At 37.2% G+C, this 24563-nt stretch overlaps 1 protein-coding gene across 1 annotated transcript in view; it reads right to left on the bottom strand.

Annotated features, from left to right (window-relative positions):
- LOC103241534 (phospholipid scramblase 2) overlaps nucleotides 1-8646 on the bottom strand; it is a 43364-nt gene extending 34718 nt beyond the window's left edge. Inside the window, exon 1 of the mRNA XM_008008824.3 lies at nucleotides 7059-8646. Coding sequence (XP_008007015.3) covers nucleotides 7059-7182 — 124 coding nt within the window. The 5' untranslated portion in view covers nucleotides 7183-8646. The remainder of the gene's footprint in view (nucleotides 1-7058) is intronic.
- Nucleotides 8647-24563: the final 15917 nt, after the last annotated feature.

Here is a 24563-nt window from a genome sequence, read left to right as displayed (position 1 = left end):
CTCTATAGACTCCACCTCTGTGGGCAAGGCATAGCTGAACAAAAGATAGCAGAAACTTTTGCAGACTTAAATGCTCTGTCTGACAGCTCTGAAGAGAACAGTGGATCTCCCAGCATGGCATTTGAGCTCTGAGAATAGATAGACTGCCTTCTCAAGTGAGTCCCTGAACCCCATGGAGCCTAACTGGGAGACACCTTCCAGTAGGGGCCGACATACACCTCATACAGGCAGGTGCCCCTCTGGGACGAAGCTTCCAGAGGAAGGATCAGGCAGGAATATTTGCTATTCTGCAATATTTGCTGTTCTGCAGTCTCCACTGGTGATATCCAGCCAAACAGGGTCTGGAGTGGACCTCAAGCAAACCCCAGCAGACCTGCAGCTGAGGGACATGACTGGTAGAAGGAAAACTAACAAACAGAAAGGAATAGCATCAACATCAACAAAAAGGACATCTACACTGAAACCACATCTATAGGTCACCAACATCAAAGACCAACACAAATATGGGGAGAAACCAGAGCAGAAAAGCTGAAAATTCTAAAAACCAGAGCACCTCTTCTCCTCTAAAGGAATGCAGCTCCTCACCAGCAGTGGAACAAAGCTGGATGGAGAATGACTTCGACAAGTTGACAGAGGTAGGCTTCAGAAGATCCGTAATAACAAACTTCTCCGACTTAAAGGAGCATGTTCTAACCCATCACAAGGAAGCTAATAAAAACCTTGATAAAAGGTTAGATGAGATTTGATGCCCTGAAGGATTTGACTGTGTTATAAGTTGGGTTTAGTTAATTGGCTTCATTTCTGAATGCTTACATGGCGCCAAGGCTCTGATCAGCACTTCTCAGCTGTATGTTCTGACATTACTGACCTGGAAACAGGCCTTTAGTTTTATGTGCTGGCCCCTTGAGATCAAGTACTGACTGCATTGGAGAGGCTGAGGTGTTCCCAGTCCGCTGGCAACAATACTCTGCAGAAAACTAATGAAGCTATTCAGGACTTAAACTCAACACTTGACCAAACAGATGTCACAGACATCTACAGAACACTCCACCCAATAACAAGAGAATATACATTCTTCTCATCTCCACACAGCACATACTCTAAGATCGACCACATACTTGTGCATAAAGCAATTCACAACAAATTAAAAAAAAATCATACTCACCACAGTCTTGGACTACAGTGCAATAAAAATATAAATCAATACTAAGGAGATACATACAAACCCTACAATTACATGGAAATTAAACAACTTGCTCCTGAATGACTTTTGGGTAAAGGATAAAATTAAGCCAGATCAAAAAAAAATTGAAACCAATGAAAACAAAGTTAAAACACACCAGAATCTCTGGGACGCAGTTAAAGAAGTGTTAAGGGGAAAGTTTATAGTGCCAAACACGTACATCAAGAAGTTAGAGAGTACTCAAATTAACAACCTAACACACCTGAAGGAATTAAAAAAAAAAGAGAGAAAGAAATAAAAGCAGAAGAAAAGAAATAACCAAAACCAGAGCTAACTGAATGAATATGAGATGTGAGAAACCATACAAAAGATTAACTTAGACCAAAACTTGGTTTTTTAAAAGAAAAATCAAGCTTGCTTTGATAGACCACCAGCTAGATGAATAAAGATAAAAAGAGAAAATCCAAATAAACTTAATCATAAATAACAAAGAGGACATTACTATGGACCCCATGGAAATACAAAAAACCTCAAAGACTGTTACAAACACTTCTATGTACACATACTAGAAAATCTAGAAGAAATAAATAAATTCCTGGAAATATATGACCTCCCAACATTAAACCAGGAAGAAATTGAAATCCTAAATAGACCAAAAACAAGATCCAAAACTGAGTCAGTAATAAAAAACCTACCAACAAGAAAAAGCCTTGGACTAGCCTATTTCTACAAGATACATGAATAAGAAATAATAACAGTCCTATTGGAACTATTGCGAAAAATTGAGGAAGAGGGACTATCTTCTAACTCATTTTAGGAGGCCAGCATTATTCTCATATCAAAACCTGGCAGAAACACTACAAATGAAAATCTTTAGGCCAATATCCCTGTTGTAAAGCCCCTCAACAAAATAAGCAAACCAAATCCAGCAACACATCAAAAAACGAATCCACCATGATTGAATAGACTTTAATCCTGGAGTGCAAGATTGGTTCAACATATGCAATTCACTATTTGTGATTCATCACATAAACAGAACTAAGAACAAAAACCACATGATCATTTCAATAGACATAGAAAAGGCTTTGGATAAAAATTCAATATTCCTTTGTGTTAAAAACCCTCAACAGCTAGGCAGTGAAAGAATATACTTCAAAATAATAAGAGCCATCTATGACAAACCCACAGTCAACATCCCACTATTAACAAAAGAGCGAATGCTGTAATCATTCCCCTTGAGAACCAGAACAAGATAAGGATGACCATTCTCACCACTCCTGTTCAAAATAGTATTGGTGTAATTCCAACAGTTTGGAAAGCTGAGAGATTGCTTGAGCCTAAGAGTTTGAGGCCAGCCTGGGTCACATGACAAAACCCCATCTCTACAGAAAATGCAAAAATTAGCTAGTATTGTGGCATACACCTATAGTCTTAGCTACTTGGGAGGCTGAGGTGGGAGAGTCATCTGAACCTGGGAAGTTGAGGCTACATTGAGCCATGAATGCACCACTGCACTCCAGCCTAGACAACAGAGAACAATCTGATCTCAAAACAATAAAAATTTTACTGGAAATCCTAGCCAAATCAATTAGTCAAGAGAAAGAAAGAAAAGGCATTCAAGTAAGAAGAGGGGAAGCCAAACTATCTCTCTTTGCAGATGATATAATTCTATGCCCATAAAACCCCATAGTATCGGCCCAAAGACTACTAAAACCAAAAAAAAAAAAAAAAAAAAAAAAAGTTCAGTAAAGTTTCCAGATACAAAATGGATATACAAAAATCAGTAGTATATCTATACATCAATAATGACCAACGTGAGAGTCAAATCAAGAGCACAATATCATTTACAAATATCCTAATAAAGAATAAAATACCTAAGAATACAGCTGACCACAGAAGTGAAAACATCTCTACAATGAGAATAAAAAAAACTCTGCTGAAAGAAATCAGAGATGACACAAACAAATAGTAAAACACTCCATGCTCATAGCTAGGAATAATCAATATTGTTAAGATGGCCATACTGCCCAAAGCAATTATAGATTCAATGCTATTCCTATCAAATTACCAATGTCATTTTTCACAGAATTAGAAAAACTTATTCTAAATTTTATATGGAACCCAAAAAGAGCCTGAATAGTCAAAGCAATCCTAAGGGAAAAGAACAAACCTGGAGACATCATGCTATCTTACTTCACACCATATGATAAGGCTATAATAACCAAAACAGCATGGTACTGGTACAAAAACAGGCACATAGACCAATGGGCCAGGTTAACGAACTCAGAAAGAAAGCTGCACACTTATAACCATCTGATCTTCAACAAAGTCAACAATAAAATGCAATGAGGAAGGACTTTCTATTCAATATAGGGTCCTGGGACCACTGGCTAGCCATATGCAGAAGATTGAAACTAGATCCCTTCCTTTCACCATATAAAAAAGTAAACTCAAAATGGATTAAAGACTTCAATGCAAAACCAAAACTATATGCCCTGTAGGAAAACCTAGGAAATACCATTCTGGACATAGGCGTTGGCAAAAATTTTATGGCAAACACTTCAAAAGCAATTGCAACAAAAACAAAAATAGATAAGTGGGACATAATTAAACAGCTCCTGCACAGCACAGCAAAAGAAACTGTCAGCAAAGTAAACAGACAACCTATAGCATAGGAGAAAAATATTCACAAACTACCTTGCATCTGACAAAGGTCTAGTATTCAGAATCTATAAGAAACTGAAATCAACAAGGAATGAACAAATGACCCCATTAAAAATGGGCAAAGGACATGAACAGACACTTCTCAAAAGAAGACTCACACACATCCAACAAGCATATGAAAAAATATTCAACATCACTAATCACGGAGAAATGCAAATCAAAATTGCAACGGGATACCATCTCACATCAGTCATTATGGCTATTACTAAAAAGTAAAAAAATAATGGATGCTGGTGAGGTTCCTGCACTCACTGGTAATGGGAATGTAAATTAGTTTAGCCACTGTGGAAAGCAGTTGGATATTTCTAAAAGTAGTTAAAACAGAACTTAAATCCATTCGACCCAACAATCCTATTACTGGTTATATACCCACAGGAATGCAAATTATTTTACCATAAAGACTCATGCGTGCCTATGTTCATCACAGCACTAGTCACAAGAACAAAGACATGGATTCCACCTGGATGTCCATCGATGGTGGACTGGAGAAAGAGGATGTGGTGCATACACACTATGGAGTACTTTACAGACATAAAAAAAGAATAAAATCATGTCCTTTGCAGTAACATGGATGGAGCTGGAGGCCATTATCATAAGTGAATTAATGCAGGAACAGACAATTACATATAGTGTGTTCTCACATGTAAGTAGGAGCTAAATACTGAGTATACATGGAAACAAAGGCAGGAACAACAAACACCAGAGCCTACTTGAAAGGGGAGGCTTGCGGGAGGGTGAGAGTTGAAAAACTACCTATCAGGCAATATACTCACTACCTGAGTGACAAAATCATACCAAACTCCAACAACATAAAATTTACCCATGTAATAAACATGCACATGTACCCCCTGAACCTAAAATGAAAGTTGAAAAAAAAAAAGTAAGCCTGTATTTTCAGCTGAGGAATTTTATTAGGCAATATTCTGTTTACAGAATTTCGGTAGTCCAGCGAATTTCTTTCATTTCTTCTTTCTGTTTTTGTCTTTCAGTCCAAGGTGGCATATATATATATATATATATATTTTTTGGCAATTGTAAAAACTTTAATAACATTGTGTCTCTAAAGTATATGTCACTGGATTCATTCAATTAGACATTATGTTGACATATATGATAATGTGTAAGATAATATGTTTATGGTTTTGGGAAATATGACATACACATCTTTAGGTGGAATTTTTCTGTTGATTACATTATGGCTACTGTGACTACAAAGCTGTTGGTTTGCAAGTCTTCTGTGAACCTGGGGGTTGGGGGATGGAATTAGAATGTTAAAATTCCACAGCTCACTGTTCTTATGATAGTTTCACAGTTTTCAAAATGACCTTTAGATTGTTTGAGATCACTGCTTAATGTTCAGAGTTCTAAAATTTTGGTTTTTGCCCATTTTTTCCTGGGTTCTTACTGCTTTCTTTGAGGCACAGATTTTTGGAGCCCTTACTCTGAATTTTTTTGTGCATGTGAAATTGTATATAGACAGAGACTATTATTTGAAATGAAAACAAATAAGAACTATGTCAAATCTATGTACATTGGTAAGTACATAAATATTTCATATACATGAATGACAATGTACTTAATTTAAAAATCCCAAATATGTATTTATTAATTTTTATGTTTTATTAACTATATTACTGTTTTCCATATTGTCTACATGTGTGCATATATAGTGCATATATGTATACATGTTTTAATACTTGCTAGTAAGTATAACTATATTGATTTTTAAACATACATGTCACCAGACAAAATATATAATTATGCTAGACAAACAGGTGGTCTTCTAGTTGTTTTGCCAAATAATCTCAATGTTACATTGTTGTATTATTCATAAGTCTATTTAATTTGATAAAGTAATATATTGCTGTCAGTGAACCTAAAATACAAACACTGTTTATAAACACTCATGGTTTAAATACTTTCTAAATCACAGATCTTCAAAGAATAGTAATAATCACATAATTATATTAGTTGGAGAGTTCTCCTGAAGTCTCAGAAGGAAAATGCATTTTGCATTATGCTTCATCCAAATATACAGGTGTCTTAATTTGGGGAAGAAAATTCAGACTTTCCATCGTGAGGTCTCATACTTATGAAACACTCTCTCTCCAGAAGTGTTTCCTAGTGGGTTCACTGTAGAAACCTGCAGATCATTTGTAAGTTAACCTTCATCCCGGTTTTACAGATCAAAATATGAGCCTCAGAGATGTTGTGTTATCCATTAGATTTATACATGGAAGAGCTATAAAGTGAATCCAGGTATCCTAAAGAAGAGGAATAGCAGGAATAGTTGACATAGACAATGGATTAGGAAAGGGGGGTATCAATTAGAGTAGGAGAAAAGAGGGTCATTCAGGGTCAGATATATTTCATGTACATGGTGATTTTCAAGTTAGATGTGAGATGAAGTTGGAGGCTTTGTTACACTCCATCTATGGCATTCGTTTTTGTTCTCTCTAGAGAGGAACATGAATGTCTTCTTCCTAGTTTTGGATACTTTGTACTGAGTGGTAGCTTAGAGATTCATCCCAAACCTGGAGTCCTAGGCAATGTCTCTAACAATACATAAAAATATTCTTTTGTATTATATGTGCAGCAATGAAGCATCAGCAAAGTAATAAATTCTGAATACTACAGTTTCCCAGTACAAAGGACTGAATACATGTCTCTGAAATTAATATGTTAAAGTCCTAACTCCCAGTGGTTTTAGGAAGTAGGGATTTTGGCAGATGATTAGGTCACAAGGGAGGAGTTCTCAGAATTGGGAGAAATGCCCTTATAGAAATAAACCCCAGAAAGATCCCTCCCCGTTTCTGCCCTGTGAAATTACAGTAAGACGTTGATCATCTGTGAGGAAGTGAACCCTCATCAAACACCAAATCTGTTTAATTTTGGGCTTCCCAGCCTCCAGAAGTACAGAAACCAAGAGAAACAGAAACAGAAACCCCCAGTTTATGTTACTATAAGTCACCCAGTCTATGGTATTTGTTACAGCAGCTCAGACTGTTTAACATACCGAGTATGAGTTTAAGGCCCCTATTAGGTAGTTCATGAATGGGAACATATACATAAACAAAAGGGAGTACGTAGTAGTTATAGAGACCAACATTTGAAGCACGTTAGTCTCTGGAAACTACGTGTCATTGTCTACCTGGGAGGCGAATTTGAAAAGGCTTCATCCTCCATTCAGCCCACAATCCATAGTCTCTCAAAATTATTGCTAGGAAGAATCTAAGATGGGCAGATACAAGCAACCACAACAATATACATTCCATTTAGAACTTTGAAGCTAACTAGTTCTATGGATAATTGTATGCATACCAGGATATAAAGCTTATAATTCTCCCATGGTTTTGGAATGGCAGCAAAGGCTCAAAGCAGTGGCCATGCTTCCTGCAAGCAGTGTGCCACCTCAAAGCAGTGTTCACACCTCAAAGCAGTATGTCACACCTCCTATATTCCAATAATTGATCAATTGGAGCCAGTTCCACATGAAGTTTCTGATACCTAAGGCTTTACCACTACATGTTAAACAAAATAAATGGAACAATAAAACAATTATATGATGGTGTATAAAATGGTTTCAGAGCATTGTACATTGTCCTCTGTTGTACTGGTTTCATTACTTTGCACTTTGTGAAGGAAGACACTTACTTCTCAGTCATATAGAAAGAGAGAAAGCCTCAGTGGAAAGTAAATTAGAACATTATGTTTTGTAGTAGGGTTTGAGTAAGAGGAAAGTACCTCTTTGGTATCTCAAAATAGGAGGGAAAAGTATTCACAATGTATGAAAGTTGAAACAACTTGGATACATTTCGATTACAGGATCTAGAAGCAGAGGGTAAGGATACTATCGTAAGTCACTCTCTTGTGTGAGCCCATTTGCCAAGCTTAGCTATGGACAACACAACAGCCTCGGGTGTTTGTAATCCCCTCTGAACAAAGTGAAGGGATCTGGACTCCTGTGAAGGTACAAGGGCATGAAGTTACTTCTTCCACAGACCATGATGTCAGTGAAACCCAGGGTGGTGGTGGGGGAGTTGCATTTCCTGTGAATAAGGGCACAGGTTTCGCACCTCACAGCAGCAGCTGGTCAAGACAGATAAGAACCTACTGGCATTAATCAATGGAAACAATAAAGGATAAAGGCTGCCACTTCATGAAAGATGAGCTTAGCCTGTCCAAAATAAATTGTGTAACTTCCCCATGGAGAAGACAAGAGAGGTCAAATAGATCACAGGCAAATAGCAGTCTCATAAGCCCTCAGCCAGATTAGCATGTTGGAAACCTCCCCTTTATCTGGATCAGTAAGGAGCAAATTAGCCTCCCAGAACTGGGCCCTCTTGTACCCACTAACTTAGGATATAGGTTTCAGAACACTGACATAAAAATGATGAAATGAAATATGGAAACAACAGTGTCTCACTCCCACAACTAGTATATTCAGATTTTTTAAAGAGAAACAGTGCCTCAAAAGCTTCTTCACCCAAAACTGCCCTTTTAATTTTCTCTTTTTTCAGTCACCGAAAAGAATATTCTATGTTCTCTGTTTTTACCAGAATCATGAGGTAATATAGACACCTCAAAGTCCAGAATATTTAACGAGTAATATTAATATAATGAATTTTAACATTAACTTAGTAACATTAAAACTTCAGTTTTTGTATTTATAAATTATACTGCAGGGTTTCTTCTGGTAATAAAATTCCCTGGTAGTGCATATAATCTCAAACACTCTTTTTTTTGAATTCTAAAGGAAGTGATCATATTTTGATATATGGATATTAAACTGAATTAAAATTGTAAGCTTACAATTTTAGACAAAACAAAAAAACTAAAATTTGGAAATCTAAAATTGGAAAACAAAGCTGAAGCATGTGTCTGTTGTTAAGTAAGTAGATATACACACAAATAAATACTTTTCATTATATATCAAGACCTGAAATTATGTCACAAACATGCACCAGTAGTTGAAGAGAGCTCCTACCTCCTCAGAAGGAAAATGCTAGATTAGATATATCCAATACCAAGAATGAATAAACATTCTTTTAAAAAATTATTCATCAGTTAGAGTACTACCTACATTATATGAAATTAATAAAAAATGGTTTGCAGCATAATGTCATCTAAGTAGAACTGAAAATTAATGGTGCATTAATAATAAAAATAAGAATAATAATGGTAAAACATGCTTACTTTATCCTAATAAAAACTTTAAAATGAAGAAGTTATTATCCTAATTTTAGAGGTAAGAAAACAAAAGCTTATTAATATTTTTGTTCAAATTGAGCTACAAAGTTCAGGTGCCTGAAATCAAATCCTTGTCATAGTTGGATTTCAGAAGCAACAATGATTTACTTTTACTTATTTCATATGGTTGATAATATAATCAAATTTAATTATTCAGCACTTACTTTTGCTACAGATGGATGAAATCAATTTATTATTAGAAGAGTAGTTTGATTAATAATTTTCAAAATGCCGTTCAGAGGCAAGGAGGTGAACTGGGTACTTATTTCTTCAATTGGAAAAGCTGGATCAGTTACAGATTTCACATGAGTTTTATGACCTGTACAATAAAACAGAATGGTGCCCTAAACCAACAAACTAACAAAAATGGACCACCTTTTAGATTAATTGGGCTTCACAGTTCTGTTTGTTTAAAGCTGATATCCTGTGATCCTGAATGGGAGATGTGGGAACACTGTCTGATGACTTGGCAGAATCCTAGGACATACTGTTTTACAATTTGGCCACATGGAAACACCTAGATTATTTTATGTTCTGAGACACTCTATACATTAACCGTGAAAAGAATTAATTCCTTCTCTTAAGAATGTAGTTGCTTCAATAAAACATACCTATATTTTCAGCAAGATAAGAAAGTGTAATATGATTTTATTACATTTTATTATATTTGGTGAGTTCATGGGTTTAAATCAGATAGTAGCTCAAATCACCCAGTTTTTCAAAGTTCAAATACTAGTTCCCTCTCACATTTATAAAAGAAATAATAGCTGGGTGAAGTGGCTCATGCCTGTCATCCCAGCACTTTGGGAGGCCAGGGCAGGTGGCCTGGGAGACCTGAGGTGGGGAGTTAGAGACTAGCCTGACCAACATGGAGAAACCTCATCTCTACTGAAAACACCAAATTAGTCAGACGTGGTGGCACATGCCTGAAATCTCAGCTACTCCGGCAGCTGAGGCGGGAGAATTGCTTGAATCAGGGAGGCAGAGGTTGGGGTAGGCCGAGATCATGCCATTGCACTCCAGTCTGGCCAACAAGAGTGAAACTCCAAAATTAGAGCATTATGTCCCTGGATATGAGTACTTCACTGCCAGTTTTACCACAAAGGGAAGTTCAAATAAATCTTTCACATGTTATCTTGCATTTTAACTTATGCACATCTATACGTAAGAAAAACTCAGTTACAAAATACAAGCTCACTCATTAGTGTTTTGATTGGCCCTCCTCTTCCTTACATTATTTACTATTACTATGCCACTAATAGTTATTAAAGTTTTCATATTACATGGCTTTATATTCTTTCCAATTATACTGTTAAAGGAAAATACTCTTCATTAAAATAAAATCTCAAAAATCTCATATACATACACAATCACGCGCCTGGAAGCCAGAAAAGTTTTCTGTTTATTCATTGTTTTATTTTTTTCCCAGACCTTTACCAAGGTGAGCAGGGGCCAGGAACGGGCATGAAGGAGGTCATCCAGGAAGGCTTCCTGCCCCAAATGAACAGTGATTACATACATATCTGTCAGACAAGGGTGAATGAGTTAATTAGTCGTTTTAAGAAATTAAAAAATCCCATGTTTATGAAATAAAATGTTTTTTAAACACGCCAATGATGGCAATTTAGAAGTGTTATATGAATATTAAACATCCTACATATTCATACTACATGATTATTTAATGTCTTTTTAAATATATAGTAAATGATAATTTTATATATTAAATTATATATGTGAATGTGGATGGATGTATATATACACACACAGAGGAGTAAATTTACTGTTTACCTTTTCAAAATTCTTTACCAAACAAAAATTGGATGTCATTTGCTAAGACAATGGTTCTGAAGTCTGGTCTCCAGATCAGCAGAATCAATATCACATTAGAAATTGTTAAAATGCAAATAAATTCTCTGGGAAAGTCTGATACCCACTCAGTCAGAAACGCTGTGGATGGGCCCAGCAATTTTTATTTTATCAGGTTCTCCAGGAAATTTATATATATTGTAAAATTTGACAACAATTCCTGTGCCAAAAGATCCCTAGCTTATAGGTTACGTGTCATGGATATACCTGCTCCAAATTTTAACTAGAAATGATATTTTAAAATAAGTTTTAAAGGCAAGTGGTTAAATGATTTCAGAATAACTGAACTCTGCATCTTAATTTGTTTTGTGTTGTTGTAACAGAATACCACACATTGGGTAATTTATAAACAAATAGAAATGATTTCTCATAGTTCTGGAGTCAGAGAAGTCCAAGATCAATGCATTGGCAGGTTTGCTGTCTGGTAAGGGCCTGGTCTCCACTTCCAAGATGGTACCTTGAACCCTGCATAATCTGGAGAGGAGAAACGCTGATTCTTATGAGACAAAAGAACAGAAGAGAGAAAATCTGTTCCCACAATCCTTTGTATAACAGCATTAATTCATTCATGAGAGCTCCATCCTCATGACCTAAACACTTTCTAGTAGGCCCCACCTTCTAACACTGTTGTACTAGGGGTTAAGTTTTAATATGAGTTTTCAGGGTACAAAACATTCGGACCATAACATTATGCAAGTATGATACTCAGATATCAAACAGACTTTCACTTTAAAGGGGAAAAGTGAGTAACATAATAATAGATAATGTCATTGTGCTGCTTGCTATCAATATGCCAGACGTGGCTCAAAGGAGTTTTCATATCAAAACTCATAAAATTCTTAAAACAACCCTTTGAACTGTATCGAAACTATTTAGAAGTGTGGCCTCTGCAGACTAGTTGGTTCTCCCTGTTAACAGGCCTATTTTACAGATGGGAACATTAAGGCATAGAAAAGTTATGTGACTTGCCCAAAGCACAGAACTGCTCAGAGGGGAAACTGAGGCACAGAGTTCAAATGTGGCAGAGCTGAGATACTAACTCTAACGGGACATTTCCACAGTCTCCACTTTCAATCATGAGAAAATGCTGATGTTTGTAATAAATCATTTTAAATACTTAAATTTTATTCATGAACCATTCTCTTCCGAGGAGCATTTTATGGATATGACAAAACTACTGGTAGGTGGGTACAAAGGGAGACATTTAGGACTAGTTAGGCCAGACTACATTTGAGAATTTGGCCAGCAAAGTAGCCTTTTGTGTGTTTTTAATTTGAGAGACATTAGCTGGGCTGCAGTTTTGGTTCTCTACTGATATGGTTTGGAAGTATGTCTTCTCTCAATCTTATACTAAAATGTGACCTTCAGTATTGGAGGTGGACCCAGTGCAGGGTGTTTGGATCATGAAGGCAGACCCGTCTTGAATGGCTTTGTGCTATCCTCATGGTAACGAATGAGTTCTCACTCTATTAACTCACATGAAAGCTGGTTGTTTTTTATGCCACCTTCTCCTCTCTCTCTCTTACTCCCTCTCCTACCATGTGACATACCTACTCCCTCTCTGCCTTCCACCATGAGTAGAAATTTCCAGAGGCCTCACCAGAAGCTGAGCAGATACTGGTGCCATGTTAATATAGCCTGAAGAACTATGAGCCAAATAAATCTCTTTTCTTTATAAATACCCAGTCTCAGATATTTCTTTATAGCAATGTAAAACAGACAAACGCACCTACCTTCCCTCATTCCTGGATGTCTTATACCTGTAGTACTATGCATTTATCTTACTTGTCTGGCCCAAGCAGGCAGTTGAGTCATGAGTCTTGGTTATCAGGTTTAGTCCTAGTCAATATGAGTCCTAAAACAAAGCTCACAGAGACATACAAGTTCATGATGGGATATATCGCCTTTATTTTTTTATTGGCATGGGATTACTTTGTTCCCTTCTCGCCCCTACCCATGTGAGGAGTTTCTCTGTGAGAACTTCACATCATTCTCCTTAGAAGTCAGAATATAATCTATGAGTTATGGTGAACAAGAAAACAAACAGAAATCTGTAGGAGTTGCCTGATAATAATTCCAATCCCCAGGGTATACATTTTCCATTTGAGTCACAGATCAGAAAATGATTCAATAAATACAGTTGATGCAAATCTCAGGCAAATTTTTTTTTCTTTTTTCTTTTTTAATAGTCTACTAAGCTTTGTTAACTGAGACTCCCTGTTCTCCAACTACCCAACCTATAGGTGGCCTGCAGCACCTGGTAAACAGAAAGGATAGATGTAATTGAAGGACTCCTTTTATTGCAGGGCAATTGACAAATGTCACCAAAAAATAAATTCCCACCATTCCCAAGTGAACGGATTTGAATCTGGTGGAACAGGCTAGACTACATGGAACTATACTGATTCTGATGTGACTCAGCAGAGAGAACAAAAGGCCTGAGATACTTAGAAACTCTAGTGAGTATACAAGTCAAGGTGCTTTATATATCTCAAATTCTTTTTTTACTTTCTCTGCCTTCATTTGTGAAACAAATTTCTCCTAAGACCTTTCTTTAGTGGGGCACCAGTAAGTCCACCAGTCGCTACAACTGTAAATACTCTTGAATTCAGTGCACATGGATTTTCCTTATTATAACATCAGCAGTGTGTGGCTGGTGACTCATTTGCAGTGTCTGTGGGAGTGCAGGGGCTCGTGTACACTCAGCTGTAACTGAGACTTAAGCCCAGCTTAGCCAGACACCCACTACATTTTTACCTCACTACACTGTTGTGGGCTCAAGACTTGAGTCTCGCTCAGTCTCCCAGGCTGGAGCACAGTGGCGCCATCTTGGTTCATTGCAAGCTCCACTTTCCGGGTTCACGCCATTCTCCTGCCTCAGCTTCCGGAGTAGCTGGGACTACAGGCTCCCGCCACCACACCCGGCTAATTTTTTTGTATTTTTAGTAGAGATGGGGTTTCACCGTGTTATCCATGATGGTCTCGATCTCCTGACCTCGTGATCCGCACCGCCTCGACCTCCCAAACTGTTGCGATTACAGGCGTGAGCCACCGAGCACGGCCGAATGCAAACATTCTTGATTCTGCTTCCTTTCCCTCCTTGTTTTTTGTCTCTCTGACTATATTCTCTTTGATAGCATATTTAATATTTACTCAGTTTAATTAAGCAGATTTTAATTTACTTGTAGGTTAAGTTGATCCCTAGTTTTGTTACTGGAAAGGGGTCCTGATCTAGACCGCAAGAGAAGAGTTCTTGGACCTCACTCAAGAAAGAATTAGAGGCAAGCCCATAGACTAAAGCGAAAGCAAGTTTATTAAGAAAGTAAAGGAATAAAACAATGGATACTCCATAGACAGAGCAGTGGCATGGGCTACTTGACTTAGTATGCTTATAGTTATTTATCAATTATATCTAAACAAGGGGTGGATTATTCATGAGTTTCCTGGGAAAGAGGCGGGTAATTCCCAGAACTGAGAGTTCCTTCTCTTTTTATATCATGTAGGATAACTTCCAGATATTGCCACAGCATTTGTAAACTGTCATGGTGCTGGTGGGAATGTCTTTTAGTATGCTAATGCATTATAATTAGCATATAATGAGCAGTGAGGAAGGCCAGAGATCACTTTCCTTGACATCTTGGTTTTGGTGGGTTTTGTCTGGCTTCTTAATGGCAACCTGTTTTATCATCAAGGTCTTCGTGACCTGTATCTTGAGATACCTGCCAAGTCTTCCTTTGACTAAGAATGTCTAACCTCCTGGGAATGCAGCCGTATAGGTCTCAGACTTACTTTATCCAGCCCGTATTCAAGATAGAGTTGCTCTGGTTCAAATGCTTCTGACAGTTTCGTATGACAGTGACTCTCCCACCTGCATCAATTCATTCTATAAAACATTACTTATTTAGGCACCACTTGTATTAGCTAAGTAGGTAAATAAGAAAGTATTCTACAAATTATATAAACTAGTCATTTGTTAGGCCCACAAAACTTCAATACTTAACCCTTACCCTTACAACTTCAGCTTTGTATCTTTTTTTTCTATTAAAAAGCTTTAAAATCAAGTGATTTAAAAGTATGCATAGTATATCCTAAAATATTTTACATAAAATTAAAAATGTTGAGTAGGAAATGTATGTTAATTATAAGATTAGATACATCTTTAAAGTCTTATTTTTCCTCCCATATTTCTTCTTTACTACAATATAACTAGCTTGTTTATAAACAAAACCAAGATCACTAAATAAATAATATATAGCTGTTAAAATACTAAAGGCTGATCTATTTTTTCAGGATATTAAAGGAACTTTGTATCTTGCTCCTTCCCTTTGCCTGTTTTATGTTCCATCAATAAAATGCAGCTGTTTAAAGAGACCAGACCAGAATAATATTCAAGAGGAAATACGTTGTCAGGAATGTTTGAAGGGAATTGTTTATACAAAAATATTGAACAATAGAATAGGAGAGGAAGCTTGGAAACAGATCTACAAATCCATGAAAAGTTAATAGCTGGCAAAAGTAGCATTACAAATCAGTAGAAAAGATGAACTCTTTGCTGTTATTGGAGTGACTAGCTATTTATATACAATAAAATTAGATATCTACTCATAACATACATTTAAAAAGTTCCAAGTGCAGTAATGACCTGTGCATGAACAATAAACCTGCAAAACAAAAGAAAAAAAATGCAAACCTTGAAAAAATTGATAAATATGATGATTTAAAATTTCTCTATACAACAAAAATATTATTTCACAGATAAAGTGAATTGAAAGCCATGTCCTGAGAGAAGATATTTACAATGCATAAAAGATTTGGTCGCATAAAAAGAAACTTCTACAAATTAATAAGAAAGTTGACAGCAAACAAATACAAAAATTATTACAGTATGCAAAAAGATGATTCACATTAGAGGAAACATGAACGTCTAATTAACAAATGAAAACATACTCAACCTCACCATTTCATGCAGATGAAAACAAGGATGAGATTCCCAATTAAAAATATTGGAAACTCACCAAAACAAAACAGAACCCAACAATACCAGATCTGATGGGGGATGTAAAGCTGTAGTGATGGTCATACACTGGTGTTCAAATAATAAATTGGTATTATTTATTTGGAGAGCAATATTAAAATATTTCATAATGATGTTTAGACCCTTAGGAGCAGCAATTTTGCTCATAAGGATAATCATAAATGCTTTTGTTTTTTGACATGGGCAAAAGGATACATATACAGAAATATTCACTGAAATTGATTGTAGAGGAAAGTTGGCATATTATTCAAGGTTCTCCAGAGAAAGAGAACCAACAGGAAAAAAAAAGTGAATATATACCGTGTGTGTGTGTGTGTAAACAAAAACTGTGGGCGGTCATTGATTTGGAGTGAGGTCACGCACTAGACTCCAACAAACCAGATTAAACCACAGCAGAGTCACTCATGCCAAATGTCACGTAATTATACTGCAACTTTAAGGAAGCAGATAGATCCCAAGCAGACCATTTTTTTTCCCCTGAAAACAGGAAATTTCAATCTGATTGAGTCAGCATAATAAGGAAGTCCCTCTGCTTTAACCCTTACAAAAAAGTAACATGAAATAACCTAATGTTAACCAATCATTTTTTTTTAATTGTTCCATTTCCTTGTTCCCACTTTATAAGGTCCATTGTCCTTTTATTGTCTAGTCAATGAGAATGATGAGAGTTTATTTCCTGGTGACATTTGTAAGTTGGCCTACAATAAGAGGAGTCACATCAGCCTTCAATTACATTGCTACCCTTTCTGTTTACCAGGAGCCACAGGCCACCTGTGGATTGAGTAGCTGGAGAACACGGAGTCTCAGTTAACATAGATTAGTTGATTATTAAAAAAAATTAGTTGATTATTAAAAAAAATTTAAAAAAAAACTGCATGAGATTTACATCAAGTATATTCATTGACTCATTTTCTAGTCTGCGACTGCACTGGAACTTACTTCATTTTCAGGAGCCAATGTTTCTCTAATGATCGTAACAAACTTTTTGCTAGAATAAATTCTTGAAGACTGAATTCTGATTCTTTTGATTATTTCAGATTGACAGAGCTAAAGACAATAGAAACAGTATCAATAGAAAGAAAGCTACAGGACTTCTTTACAGGCCACAGTACCAGAACATCAAGTTATGGCTGCAGATGTGTACTACTCTTCAAGATAAGAAAAAGCAGTAATCCTGAAGGCAATTCAGAGGTCATCATGTCTGCCTCCTTGGTTTTCAGTTGGGGAGAGAGCCATTGCCTTGGTTTCAACAGGCTAGACAATGGCAGCCTGGAGCCTGGAGAATGAGAATTCCACTCAGCTGAGCCTTGGGAGTGGATGTGACTCTCACATTGCAGAGCTTTGAGGGCACAACCCCCACCCAAAAGAGCCTTGCAGGACATAGGTCTCAAAGACAGAGCATCAAACTAAAAGTAATTATTCTTGAGCCTCAAGATCTAATGGCATTTGTTTGCTAGGTTTTGAATTTGATTTGGACATGTTACTCCTCTCTTCCTCCCAACTTCTCCATTTTGTAATGGGAAAGTCTGTTCTATGCCTGTCCAACTATTATAATTTGGAAGTACATAACTTATCTGGTTTCACAGGCTCATAGCTGGAAAGAAATTTTGCCTCGGGATGAATTGCACCTTGAGTCTCATTCATATCTGATTTAGATGTTTCTTAAGTGAGACTTTGAAGTTCAGAGTTGATGATAGAATGAGTTATGGATTTTGGTACTATTGGGATAGAATTAATACATTTCACATTCAAGGAAGACATGAATGATGGGGGCCAGGGGTGGAATGTTATGAACTAAATGTTTGTGTACCTCTCCTGCCAAATTCATGTGTTGAAACTCTCACCCCTAATGTGATGGTATTTGGAGTCAAGGCCTCTGGAAGTTAATTAGGTTTATAAAAGTGGGGGTCTCATGATGGGATGAGTGTCCTTATAACAGGAAGAAGAGAAACCAGAGCTTGGACTCTCTGCCATGGGAGAACACAATAAGAAGCTGGCTGTCTCCAAGACAGAAAGAGGTCCCTCACCAGAAACCAGATCAGCTGGTACTTTGATTTTGAACTTCCCAGGCTCCAGAACTATCAGATTAAACATCTCCTGTTTAAGACAGCTTATGATATTTTGTTGTAGCAGCCTGTGCTGACTAAGACAAGACTGAAGAGATATGGGTGTCAATGACTGGTGAGTACACAAAAGGAAGTGAGGAGCATGGTATGTATTTTCTCTAAGAAAATGTTGATCATCTTAGAGAAGATTTACATCAACATGAAGAGACCAATGGTAGAAAAATACAGAATTAAATGCACTGCAGGTGAAGGTTCAGATGAGTGAAAAAAAAAAACCTTGTTTTTGGAAACTGGAGGAATGGAGATCTTTTCCATATCATGGCAGACAGCTCAGCTGAATTGTATCATGCAGTAAATGTAAAGTTACTTACTATTTTATTCTTTTGAAATTAATAAATATCTTATAAGAAGCTACTTTGAGACAATGTAAGTACTGCATACTGCTTTTCCTTAAAGGTTCATCACTAATTTTAGCAGCCACTGATGTTTCCTTGCTGGACTAAAATTGTTGTGATGATGACTGTCAAATGGTCATTTCCTACCTTCATCATTTCTGCTATATTTTTTAGTTGACTTCTACTGCAACAAACAAACAAAAACCCCTTTTCTTTCTTCTTTCCTTTTCATCTAATCCCTCCCTTTCTTCTTTTGTGCTTTCTCCTTTACTTTTTGGAGCAGATAAGTTCTTGAGGGAGCCATGAATCATATAAAAAAAGTGTCATATTATTTTAGCTACTGGATTGATGGTGACTATTGTTTTCCTTGTCAGAAAATAATTACTAAAGAAAGTAAATATAGACACTCTCTTAACTGATCTTAATTTACCCAACTCCTTGGGTTGACATTTCCTATTCTGTCAGTAAAACCTAATTATTAGCTCAAATTATGCTGAATACGCTTGACAATTACATCAAGAGTCCCTATTGATTCTCTAGTTCTAGGGTACATCTACTCTCTCGAAAGTTCTACACCAAATAAAGGTGATTTGTATTTATTTGTAAATCAGTTTATACAAAAGATTATTGTAGTTACAGAAAGTATTTTTACTTGCTTTGATTCAATATTAATATAAAAGTTTGTTTCTATGTAAATCATAGTAAAAATTTATTGTTTTACACTGAGATACCTTTGAAAGTGTCTTAGAATTCTGACTCTATTGAAACAAAAATAAACTGTGTATTTTTATACAAGAAAGACAATGCAGAATAGTAGACCCACACTTGGCCCTTGCCCCTCCTTAAAAGACTGATAAATAAATAAATGATAATAATAAAAAAAAATAAAATTTACCCTTAATTTATTTTAAGTATATTCATCTTTTTTACAGATATACTTCTTCATCTTTTATTGACTTTTTTACTTACACAACTAATTACTAATACCAATCTCCTCAGATAAATGAACTTTGGTTATTTCGATAGCTTTCAAGACCTAAAATGTATTATCAACTCACACTGTAAATTTGAAAGATAATTCAACAATTTTGGGCCATCTATCATGTATACAAGTTTTTGGTGATGAGGGAGATACCAAATCACCATGAGAAAATTTGTGTGTAGACAAAGTAACTTTTCCATCTGAAAAGGCTAGACTAGTTCCTAGAGAATAATCAGGCAAGCCATGCTGCTTGTGGGGGTGGGGGGAAGGAGTTTTAGAGAAGTCCACCACCAGGACTCCTAGAGACTGAGAGAGAGCTATGAGGAGGAAAGGACACTTGATCTTTCCCACTTCGGCCTCTCAAAGTGGTGGGATTACAGGTGTCAACCACCACGTGTGGCCCCAACCTGAACTTCTTAATGTGACTGGGGCACTGTATGATGTAGCCACTCTTTAGATGTCCCACCCCCTGCATGTCTTTCACTCATGAAGGAACACAAAACCAGTGGTCTAACCATATTTCAGACCCCTGAGGTGACTTCTGTTTATGTTCTTTCCTTTGCCTGAAATAATCTTCTCACTTCCCTTTTGTCCAGTAAGCTTTCTTAGTTTAAAAGTTACTTCCCCTAATTTCCTGACAATTAAAACTGAGTTCAGTGTCCCTACTAACCCTCTCCATAGTATTCTGAATCCTATAATAACACATTCCATAGGTATAATAGACCTTAAGCACCTTGTAGAAAATAATTTTTATTGCTTATTGAGACATCGTACCTAGCATAACTCTTGGCCCAGTGTAGAAGCTCTGTATGTACTTGTTAAATAATTGATGAGAAGTTTCAGTGCCCTTAAATCAATCAACTTTACATTTTTTATATTCATTTCCTCAATTATAAAGAAAGTTTACAAATACATTTATGTGAATTATTTGAGTGACTCTATCTTATTCATAAAAACCAAAATAGATTTGCAGAAAAAAAAAAAAGAATTTTGTGAGTAAATTATTTTCTGCTTGTGACTTGCAATAATGGGGAGAGAATTCAGACAGTATGATTTAGCAGAAATGTGCTTAGTAGGTGCCATGGTTTAAAGGCATGTGTCCCCCCGCCAAATTCATTTGTTGGAAACTAAGACCCATTTTGACAGTATTCAGATATGGGGTCTTTAGGATGTGATTAAGTCATGAGGGCACCATTCTCACGAATTGGATCAGTGACATTTTAAAAGGGCTCAGTTGGGTTCCTGTTGACCTTCTCCCTTCCACCATGTGAGAATGCAGCAACAAGGTGCCATCTTAGAAGCAGAGAGCAGCCCTCACTACACACCAGAATCTGTTGGTGACTTGATCTTGGACTTCTCAGCTTCATAAACTATAATTAACAAATTTTAGTCATTTATAATTACACTGTCCCTGTCTAAGGTGTTTTGGTATAGAAGCCCGAGCGGACCAGGTAGTAGACTAAGATCTAATTAACTCTGTAAAGTCAATATAACTGAGAATTTCTCTAAGATATTTCCAGGTGGTTGCAGTCTATTGGCAATGCCCGATTAAAGCTGAAATTTTTCCTTGCAACTAACTCCTTTGCTGAAATAAATAGGTCAATGTTTGTTCCTTATCACTGCCAGACAGAATAACCTCAATGTGTTAATGATGGAAAACTCCCAGAATCTACAGGTAGAAACAAATTGTCCTTAGTAGGCAAACAGATCAATTTTCCAAATCTAGTCAGAATTCAATGTGGGTAAATTTATAATCTGCATTTTGGCATAAATCTGACATTTCCTACCGTATAAACATTAACAGTAGATTAACGTTAACTTGAATGCTTGGTGTGTGTGTCTGTGTGTCGGAGGTTGTTAAGAGCAGAGCTCTGTGACCAGCTGTACTTGTTGCTTATCATTCTATGGCCCTCTCAGTTTGTAAATCATGAGTTCAAACCCTGTATTGTCAGTTGTTTCATCTGGTTTCAGGGACCCAGATTATTGTTCCTCTCTCTCTCTTTTATTTTCTTGAGAAGCAGTTTCACTCTTGTCACCTAGGCTGGAGTGCAATAGCATGATCTCGGCTCATTGCAACCTCTGCCTCCCAGGTTCAATCAATTCTCCTGCCTCATCCTCCCCAGTAACTGCGATTACAGGCGCCCACCACCATGCCCAGCTCATTTTTGTATTTTTAATAGAGACAGGGTTTCACCATTTGGGCCAGGTTGGTCTTGAACTCCTGACCTCTGACCTCAGGTGATCCACCTTTCTTGGCCTCCCAAAGTGCTGGGTTACAGGCAAGAGTCACTGAGCCCAGCTACTGTCCCTCTCTTAAAATGGCTTGCCACATTTTGACACTATAAGGCTAAGAAAAAAAAAAAGACTTTAACGCAGAAGCCAGAGACTGTGTTTGCCCCTGTGCCTTAATTTCCTTTAATCTACACTTCTGTGAGATGAACATCATTCCCTAGCTTGGCATCTTGCATAGACATCTTTTTTTTTTTTTTTTTTTTTTTGAGGAGATATTATTCTTCCTAGGGTTTAAATGAATTTTATTTGCTATTCAAATCATAATACAGAAATTTAATTTAGCCCAAATCTTCCTCATTGGCTTTGAGACACTTCCCTGTGTTTCGAAACCCATTGATTTTTATCAACACATAGCCCTTTTCATTTTTTACACTTGTTCTACTGAAGGAACCTGCTCAGGTCTCTGAACCTGCATTAGAATACTGAATCTTCACACTGACCTTATAAGGTAGATAACATAATCAATTGACAACGATACTATTGACTACTGAGGGAAATGAAAGCACAAGGAGGAACACAGAGCTTGATGGAGACAGTGCCAGGTGCAGGAACGTGGTCCTAGGAAATTCAGGCAGTGTATGCTGGGCTAGGGACAGGAAAGGAGAGAGGCAGGATATGGAGGGAAACCCTGTACACTTTTCTGGCACTTTAAGCACTTGGAACACTTCATTGTGCCCAGAGACATTTTAAATCATTCCATTTTTACTGATGGCAGGGATTCTCTACAGAGTCTTTTCTAGTTACCCTAAAGTTACAGTCGCTCTTTTTGAGCCCAAATGCAATTAAAGCTTTAGTACTTATGCCTAGAGTAGCTAGCTAACTTGATGCTGGGAGCCCAGACACCTATTTTCTGGCAATTTAATTGCCTGTGGCTGGTGCTTTTTGTTTTTTCCTCTCCCAGCCTTGTCTCTGCTTTCACTTACACTCCCCTCACTCCTCAACCCTCCCCCAAGAGGTACATAGGAGAGGTACTGACATCCCTTAAATCTTGTCTTCCTCCTCCCTCCCCATTCTCCCCCTTCCTCACTGACCACCTACCTAGAACTTTCTTCCCAAGACCAAAAATACAGCTCCATGCCCCATCCATTGCAGCTTTTCCTCCTCAACATTTTCCCTAGTCAGGGACATGCAGTGACTTTCCATTCACTGTTATAACTCACATAGCAGAAATAAAAAAAATGCAACATTTCCTCAAATCTCATTAAGATTACAGTTAAACTTTGAAAAACAATTCCTGGTATTTTCTTAATTAAATATCGAATTTTTCATGTGTGATTATTTTTCTCTATGTAATTATGTAATGAGAAGATATTTGTCTAGTATTTAAGTAGGTTCTGCAGAAAATATGTGGGGTTTTGCTCAGATGTTCTTTGTAGAGTTGAAGAAAGAAAAAAATGTTTAGATCAGTTTAGTTTTATTTTAGTTAAAGATTCAGAATCCTGTTTAGAGAGAGACAAATAAAGTAAGATGTAACTATCACAGAGATAATGTCAGTACTCTAAGCCTTATTTTGGGTCAGTTTTGACACATTATGGCTAGTTTGGAAATCCTATTTCCACCCTCTTCTGTAACTGGCATAACAATGCCATTGAGATTCAGCTATGCAAGTACCTCCACTTTTCTTGACATGCTATCTCTACCAAGCACACGCTCTGAGTGAGTTCCATGGGTACACTTCATCATTGGAATTTGGCATCTGGTGATTTGTTTATGCTTGTGGGAAATCATCTAGACTTGGCTTTTTTTTGAAGATCTGCATACTAATATTCTCACCACTTGCCATTTGGAGCTATTGAGGTCTAGGGCACTAACACCATGAGGAGAGCTGCTATTATAAGAATTGTGCTGAATATGAAGTAGAGACTTTTCCACATGCCTTTATTGCTTAAGCACACTTTTCCGTTGCATGAGGAATATTGTGGGTTGTTCATGTCATCTTTCAACTCAATCTTCATTACAAAAGAGATTACTAAATTCTTATAAGCTTCTGACAGGTGGAAAACCTAGTTTCCAACTCTGGTACAGATTTTACTACAGTGTCATGTACTTGCTCCTTTTTAAAGGAGATTTGAAAGGAAAAGGCAGTTACACATGATGGGGACAGGAGGCAGAGAAATTCTAGGCAGAAAAGGGTGAGTCCCCAGTGAAAACTCTACCTTCAAGCTGAAATGCCTGAAACCTCGGCCCAAAGTGAGAATTTATATCTGTGTTTTTCTCCTTGAATGTTGCCTTTTCCTAAACTGCCCATGGCCCTCCCTGCCTGCAATCCTGTGCCTATAAAGACCCCAGACTCAGTCAGAGAGGAGTGGAGACTATGGCTGGACATTGGAGAGAAGCAGCTTGACTTCAGAGGGATAGCTTAACAGTGTAACTTCAGAGAAGAATCCAGCTGGAGATGGCCAGACTTCAGGGGAAGATCACCTACCCCACTGTCCCCTTTTCAGCTCCCTTTTCCACTGAGAGTCACTTTCCTCAGCAATAAAATCCCCGCATTTACCATCCTTCAGTTGTTTTTGTGACCGCATTTTTCCTGGACGCTGGACAAGAGCCTGGGAGCCATGAGTGAAGATATAAAAGGCACTCACACTCGCCCTTTGCCCTTGCTGGTGGAGGGCAGCTGTCCCACGTGACAAGATCAAAGGGCTCACTGAGCTGTTAACACTTAAGCTGTCCACAGATAGCAGAGTTAAAAGAGCACTGCAACACACCTTCTGGGGCTTCAGGAATCGCAGGCAACCGCACCTGGTTGCTACCACAGGGCGTGCATGGA

Source organism: Chlorocebus sabaeus, chromosome 15 (genome assembly GCF_047675955.1).
Source record: "Chlorocebus sabaeus isolate Y175 chromosome 15, mChlSab1.0.hap1, whole genome shotgun sequence".
NCBI lineage: Eukaryota > Metazoa > Chordata > Mammalia > Primates > Cercopithecidae > Chlorocebus > Chlorocebus sabaeus.
Note: the sequence above shows the minus strand (reverse complement) of the source record. Positions and strands in the feature narration are given on the sequence as shown.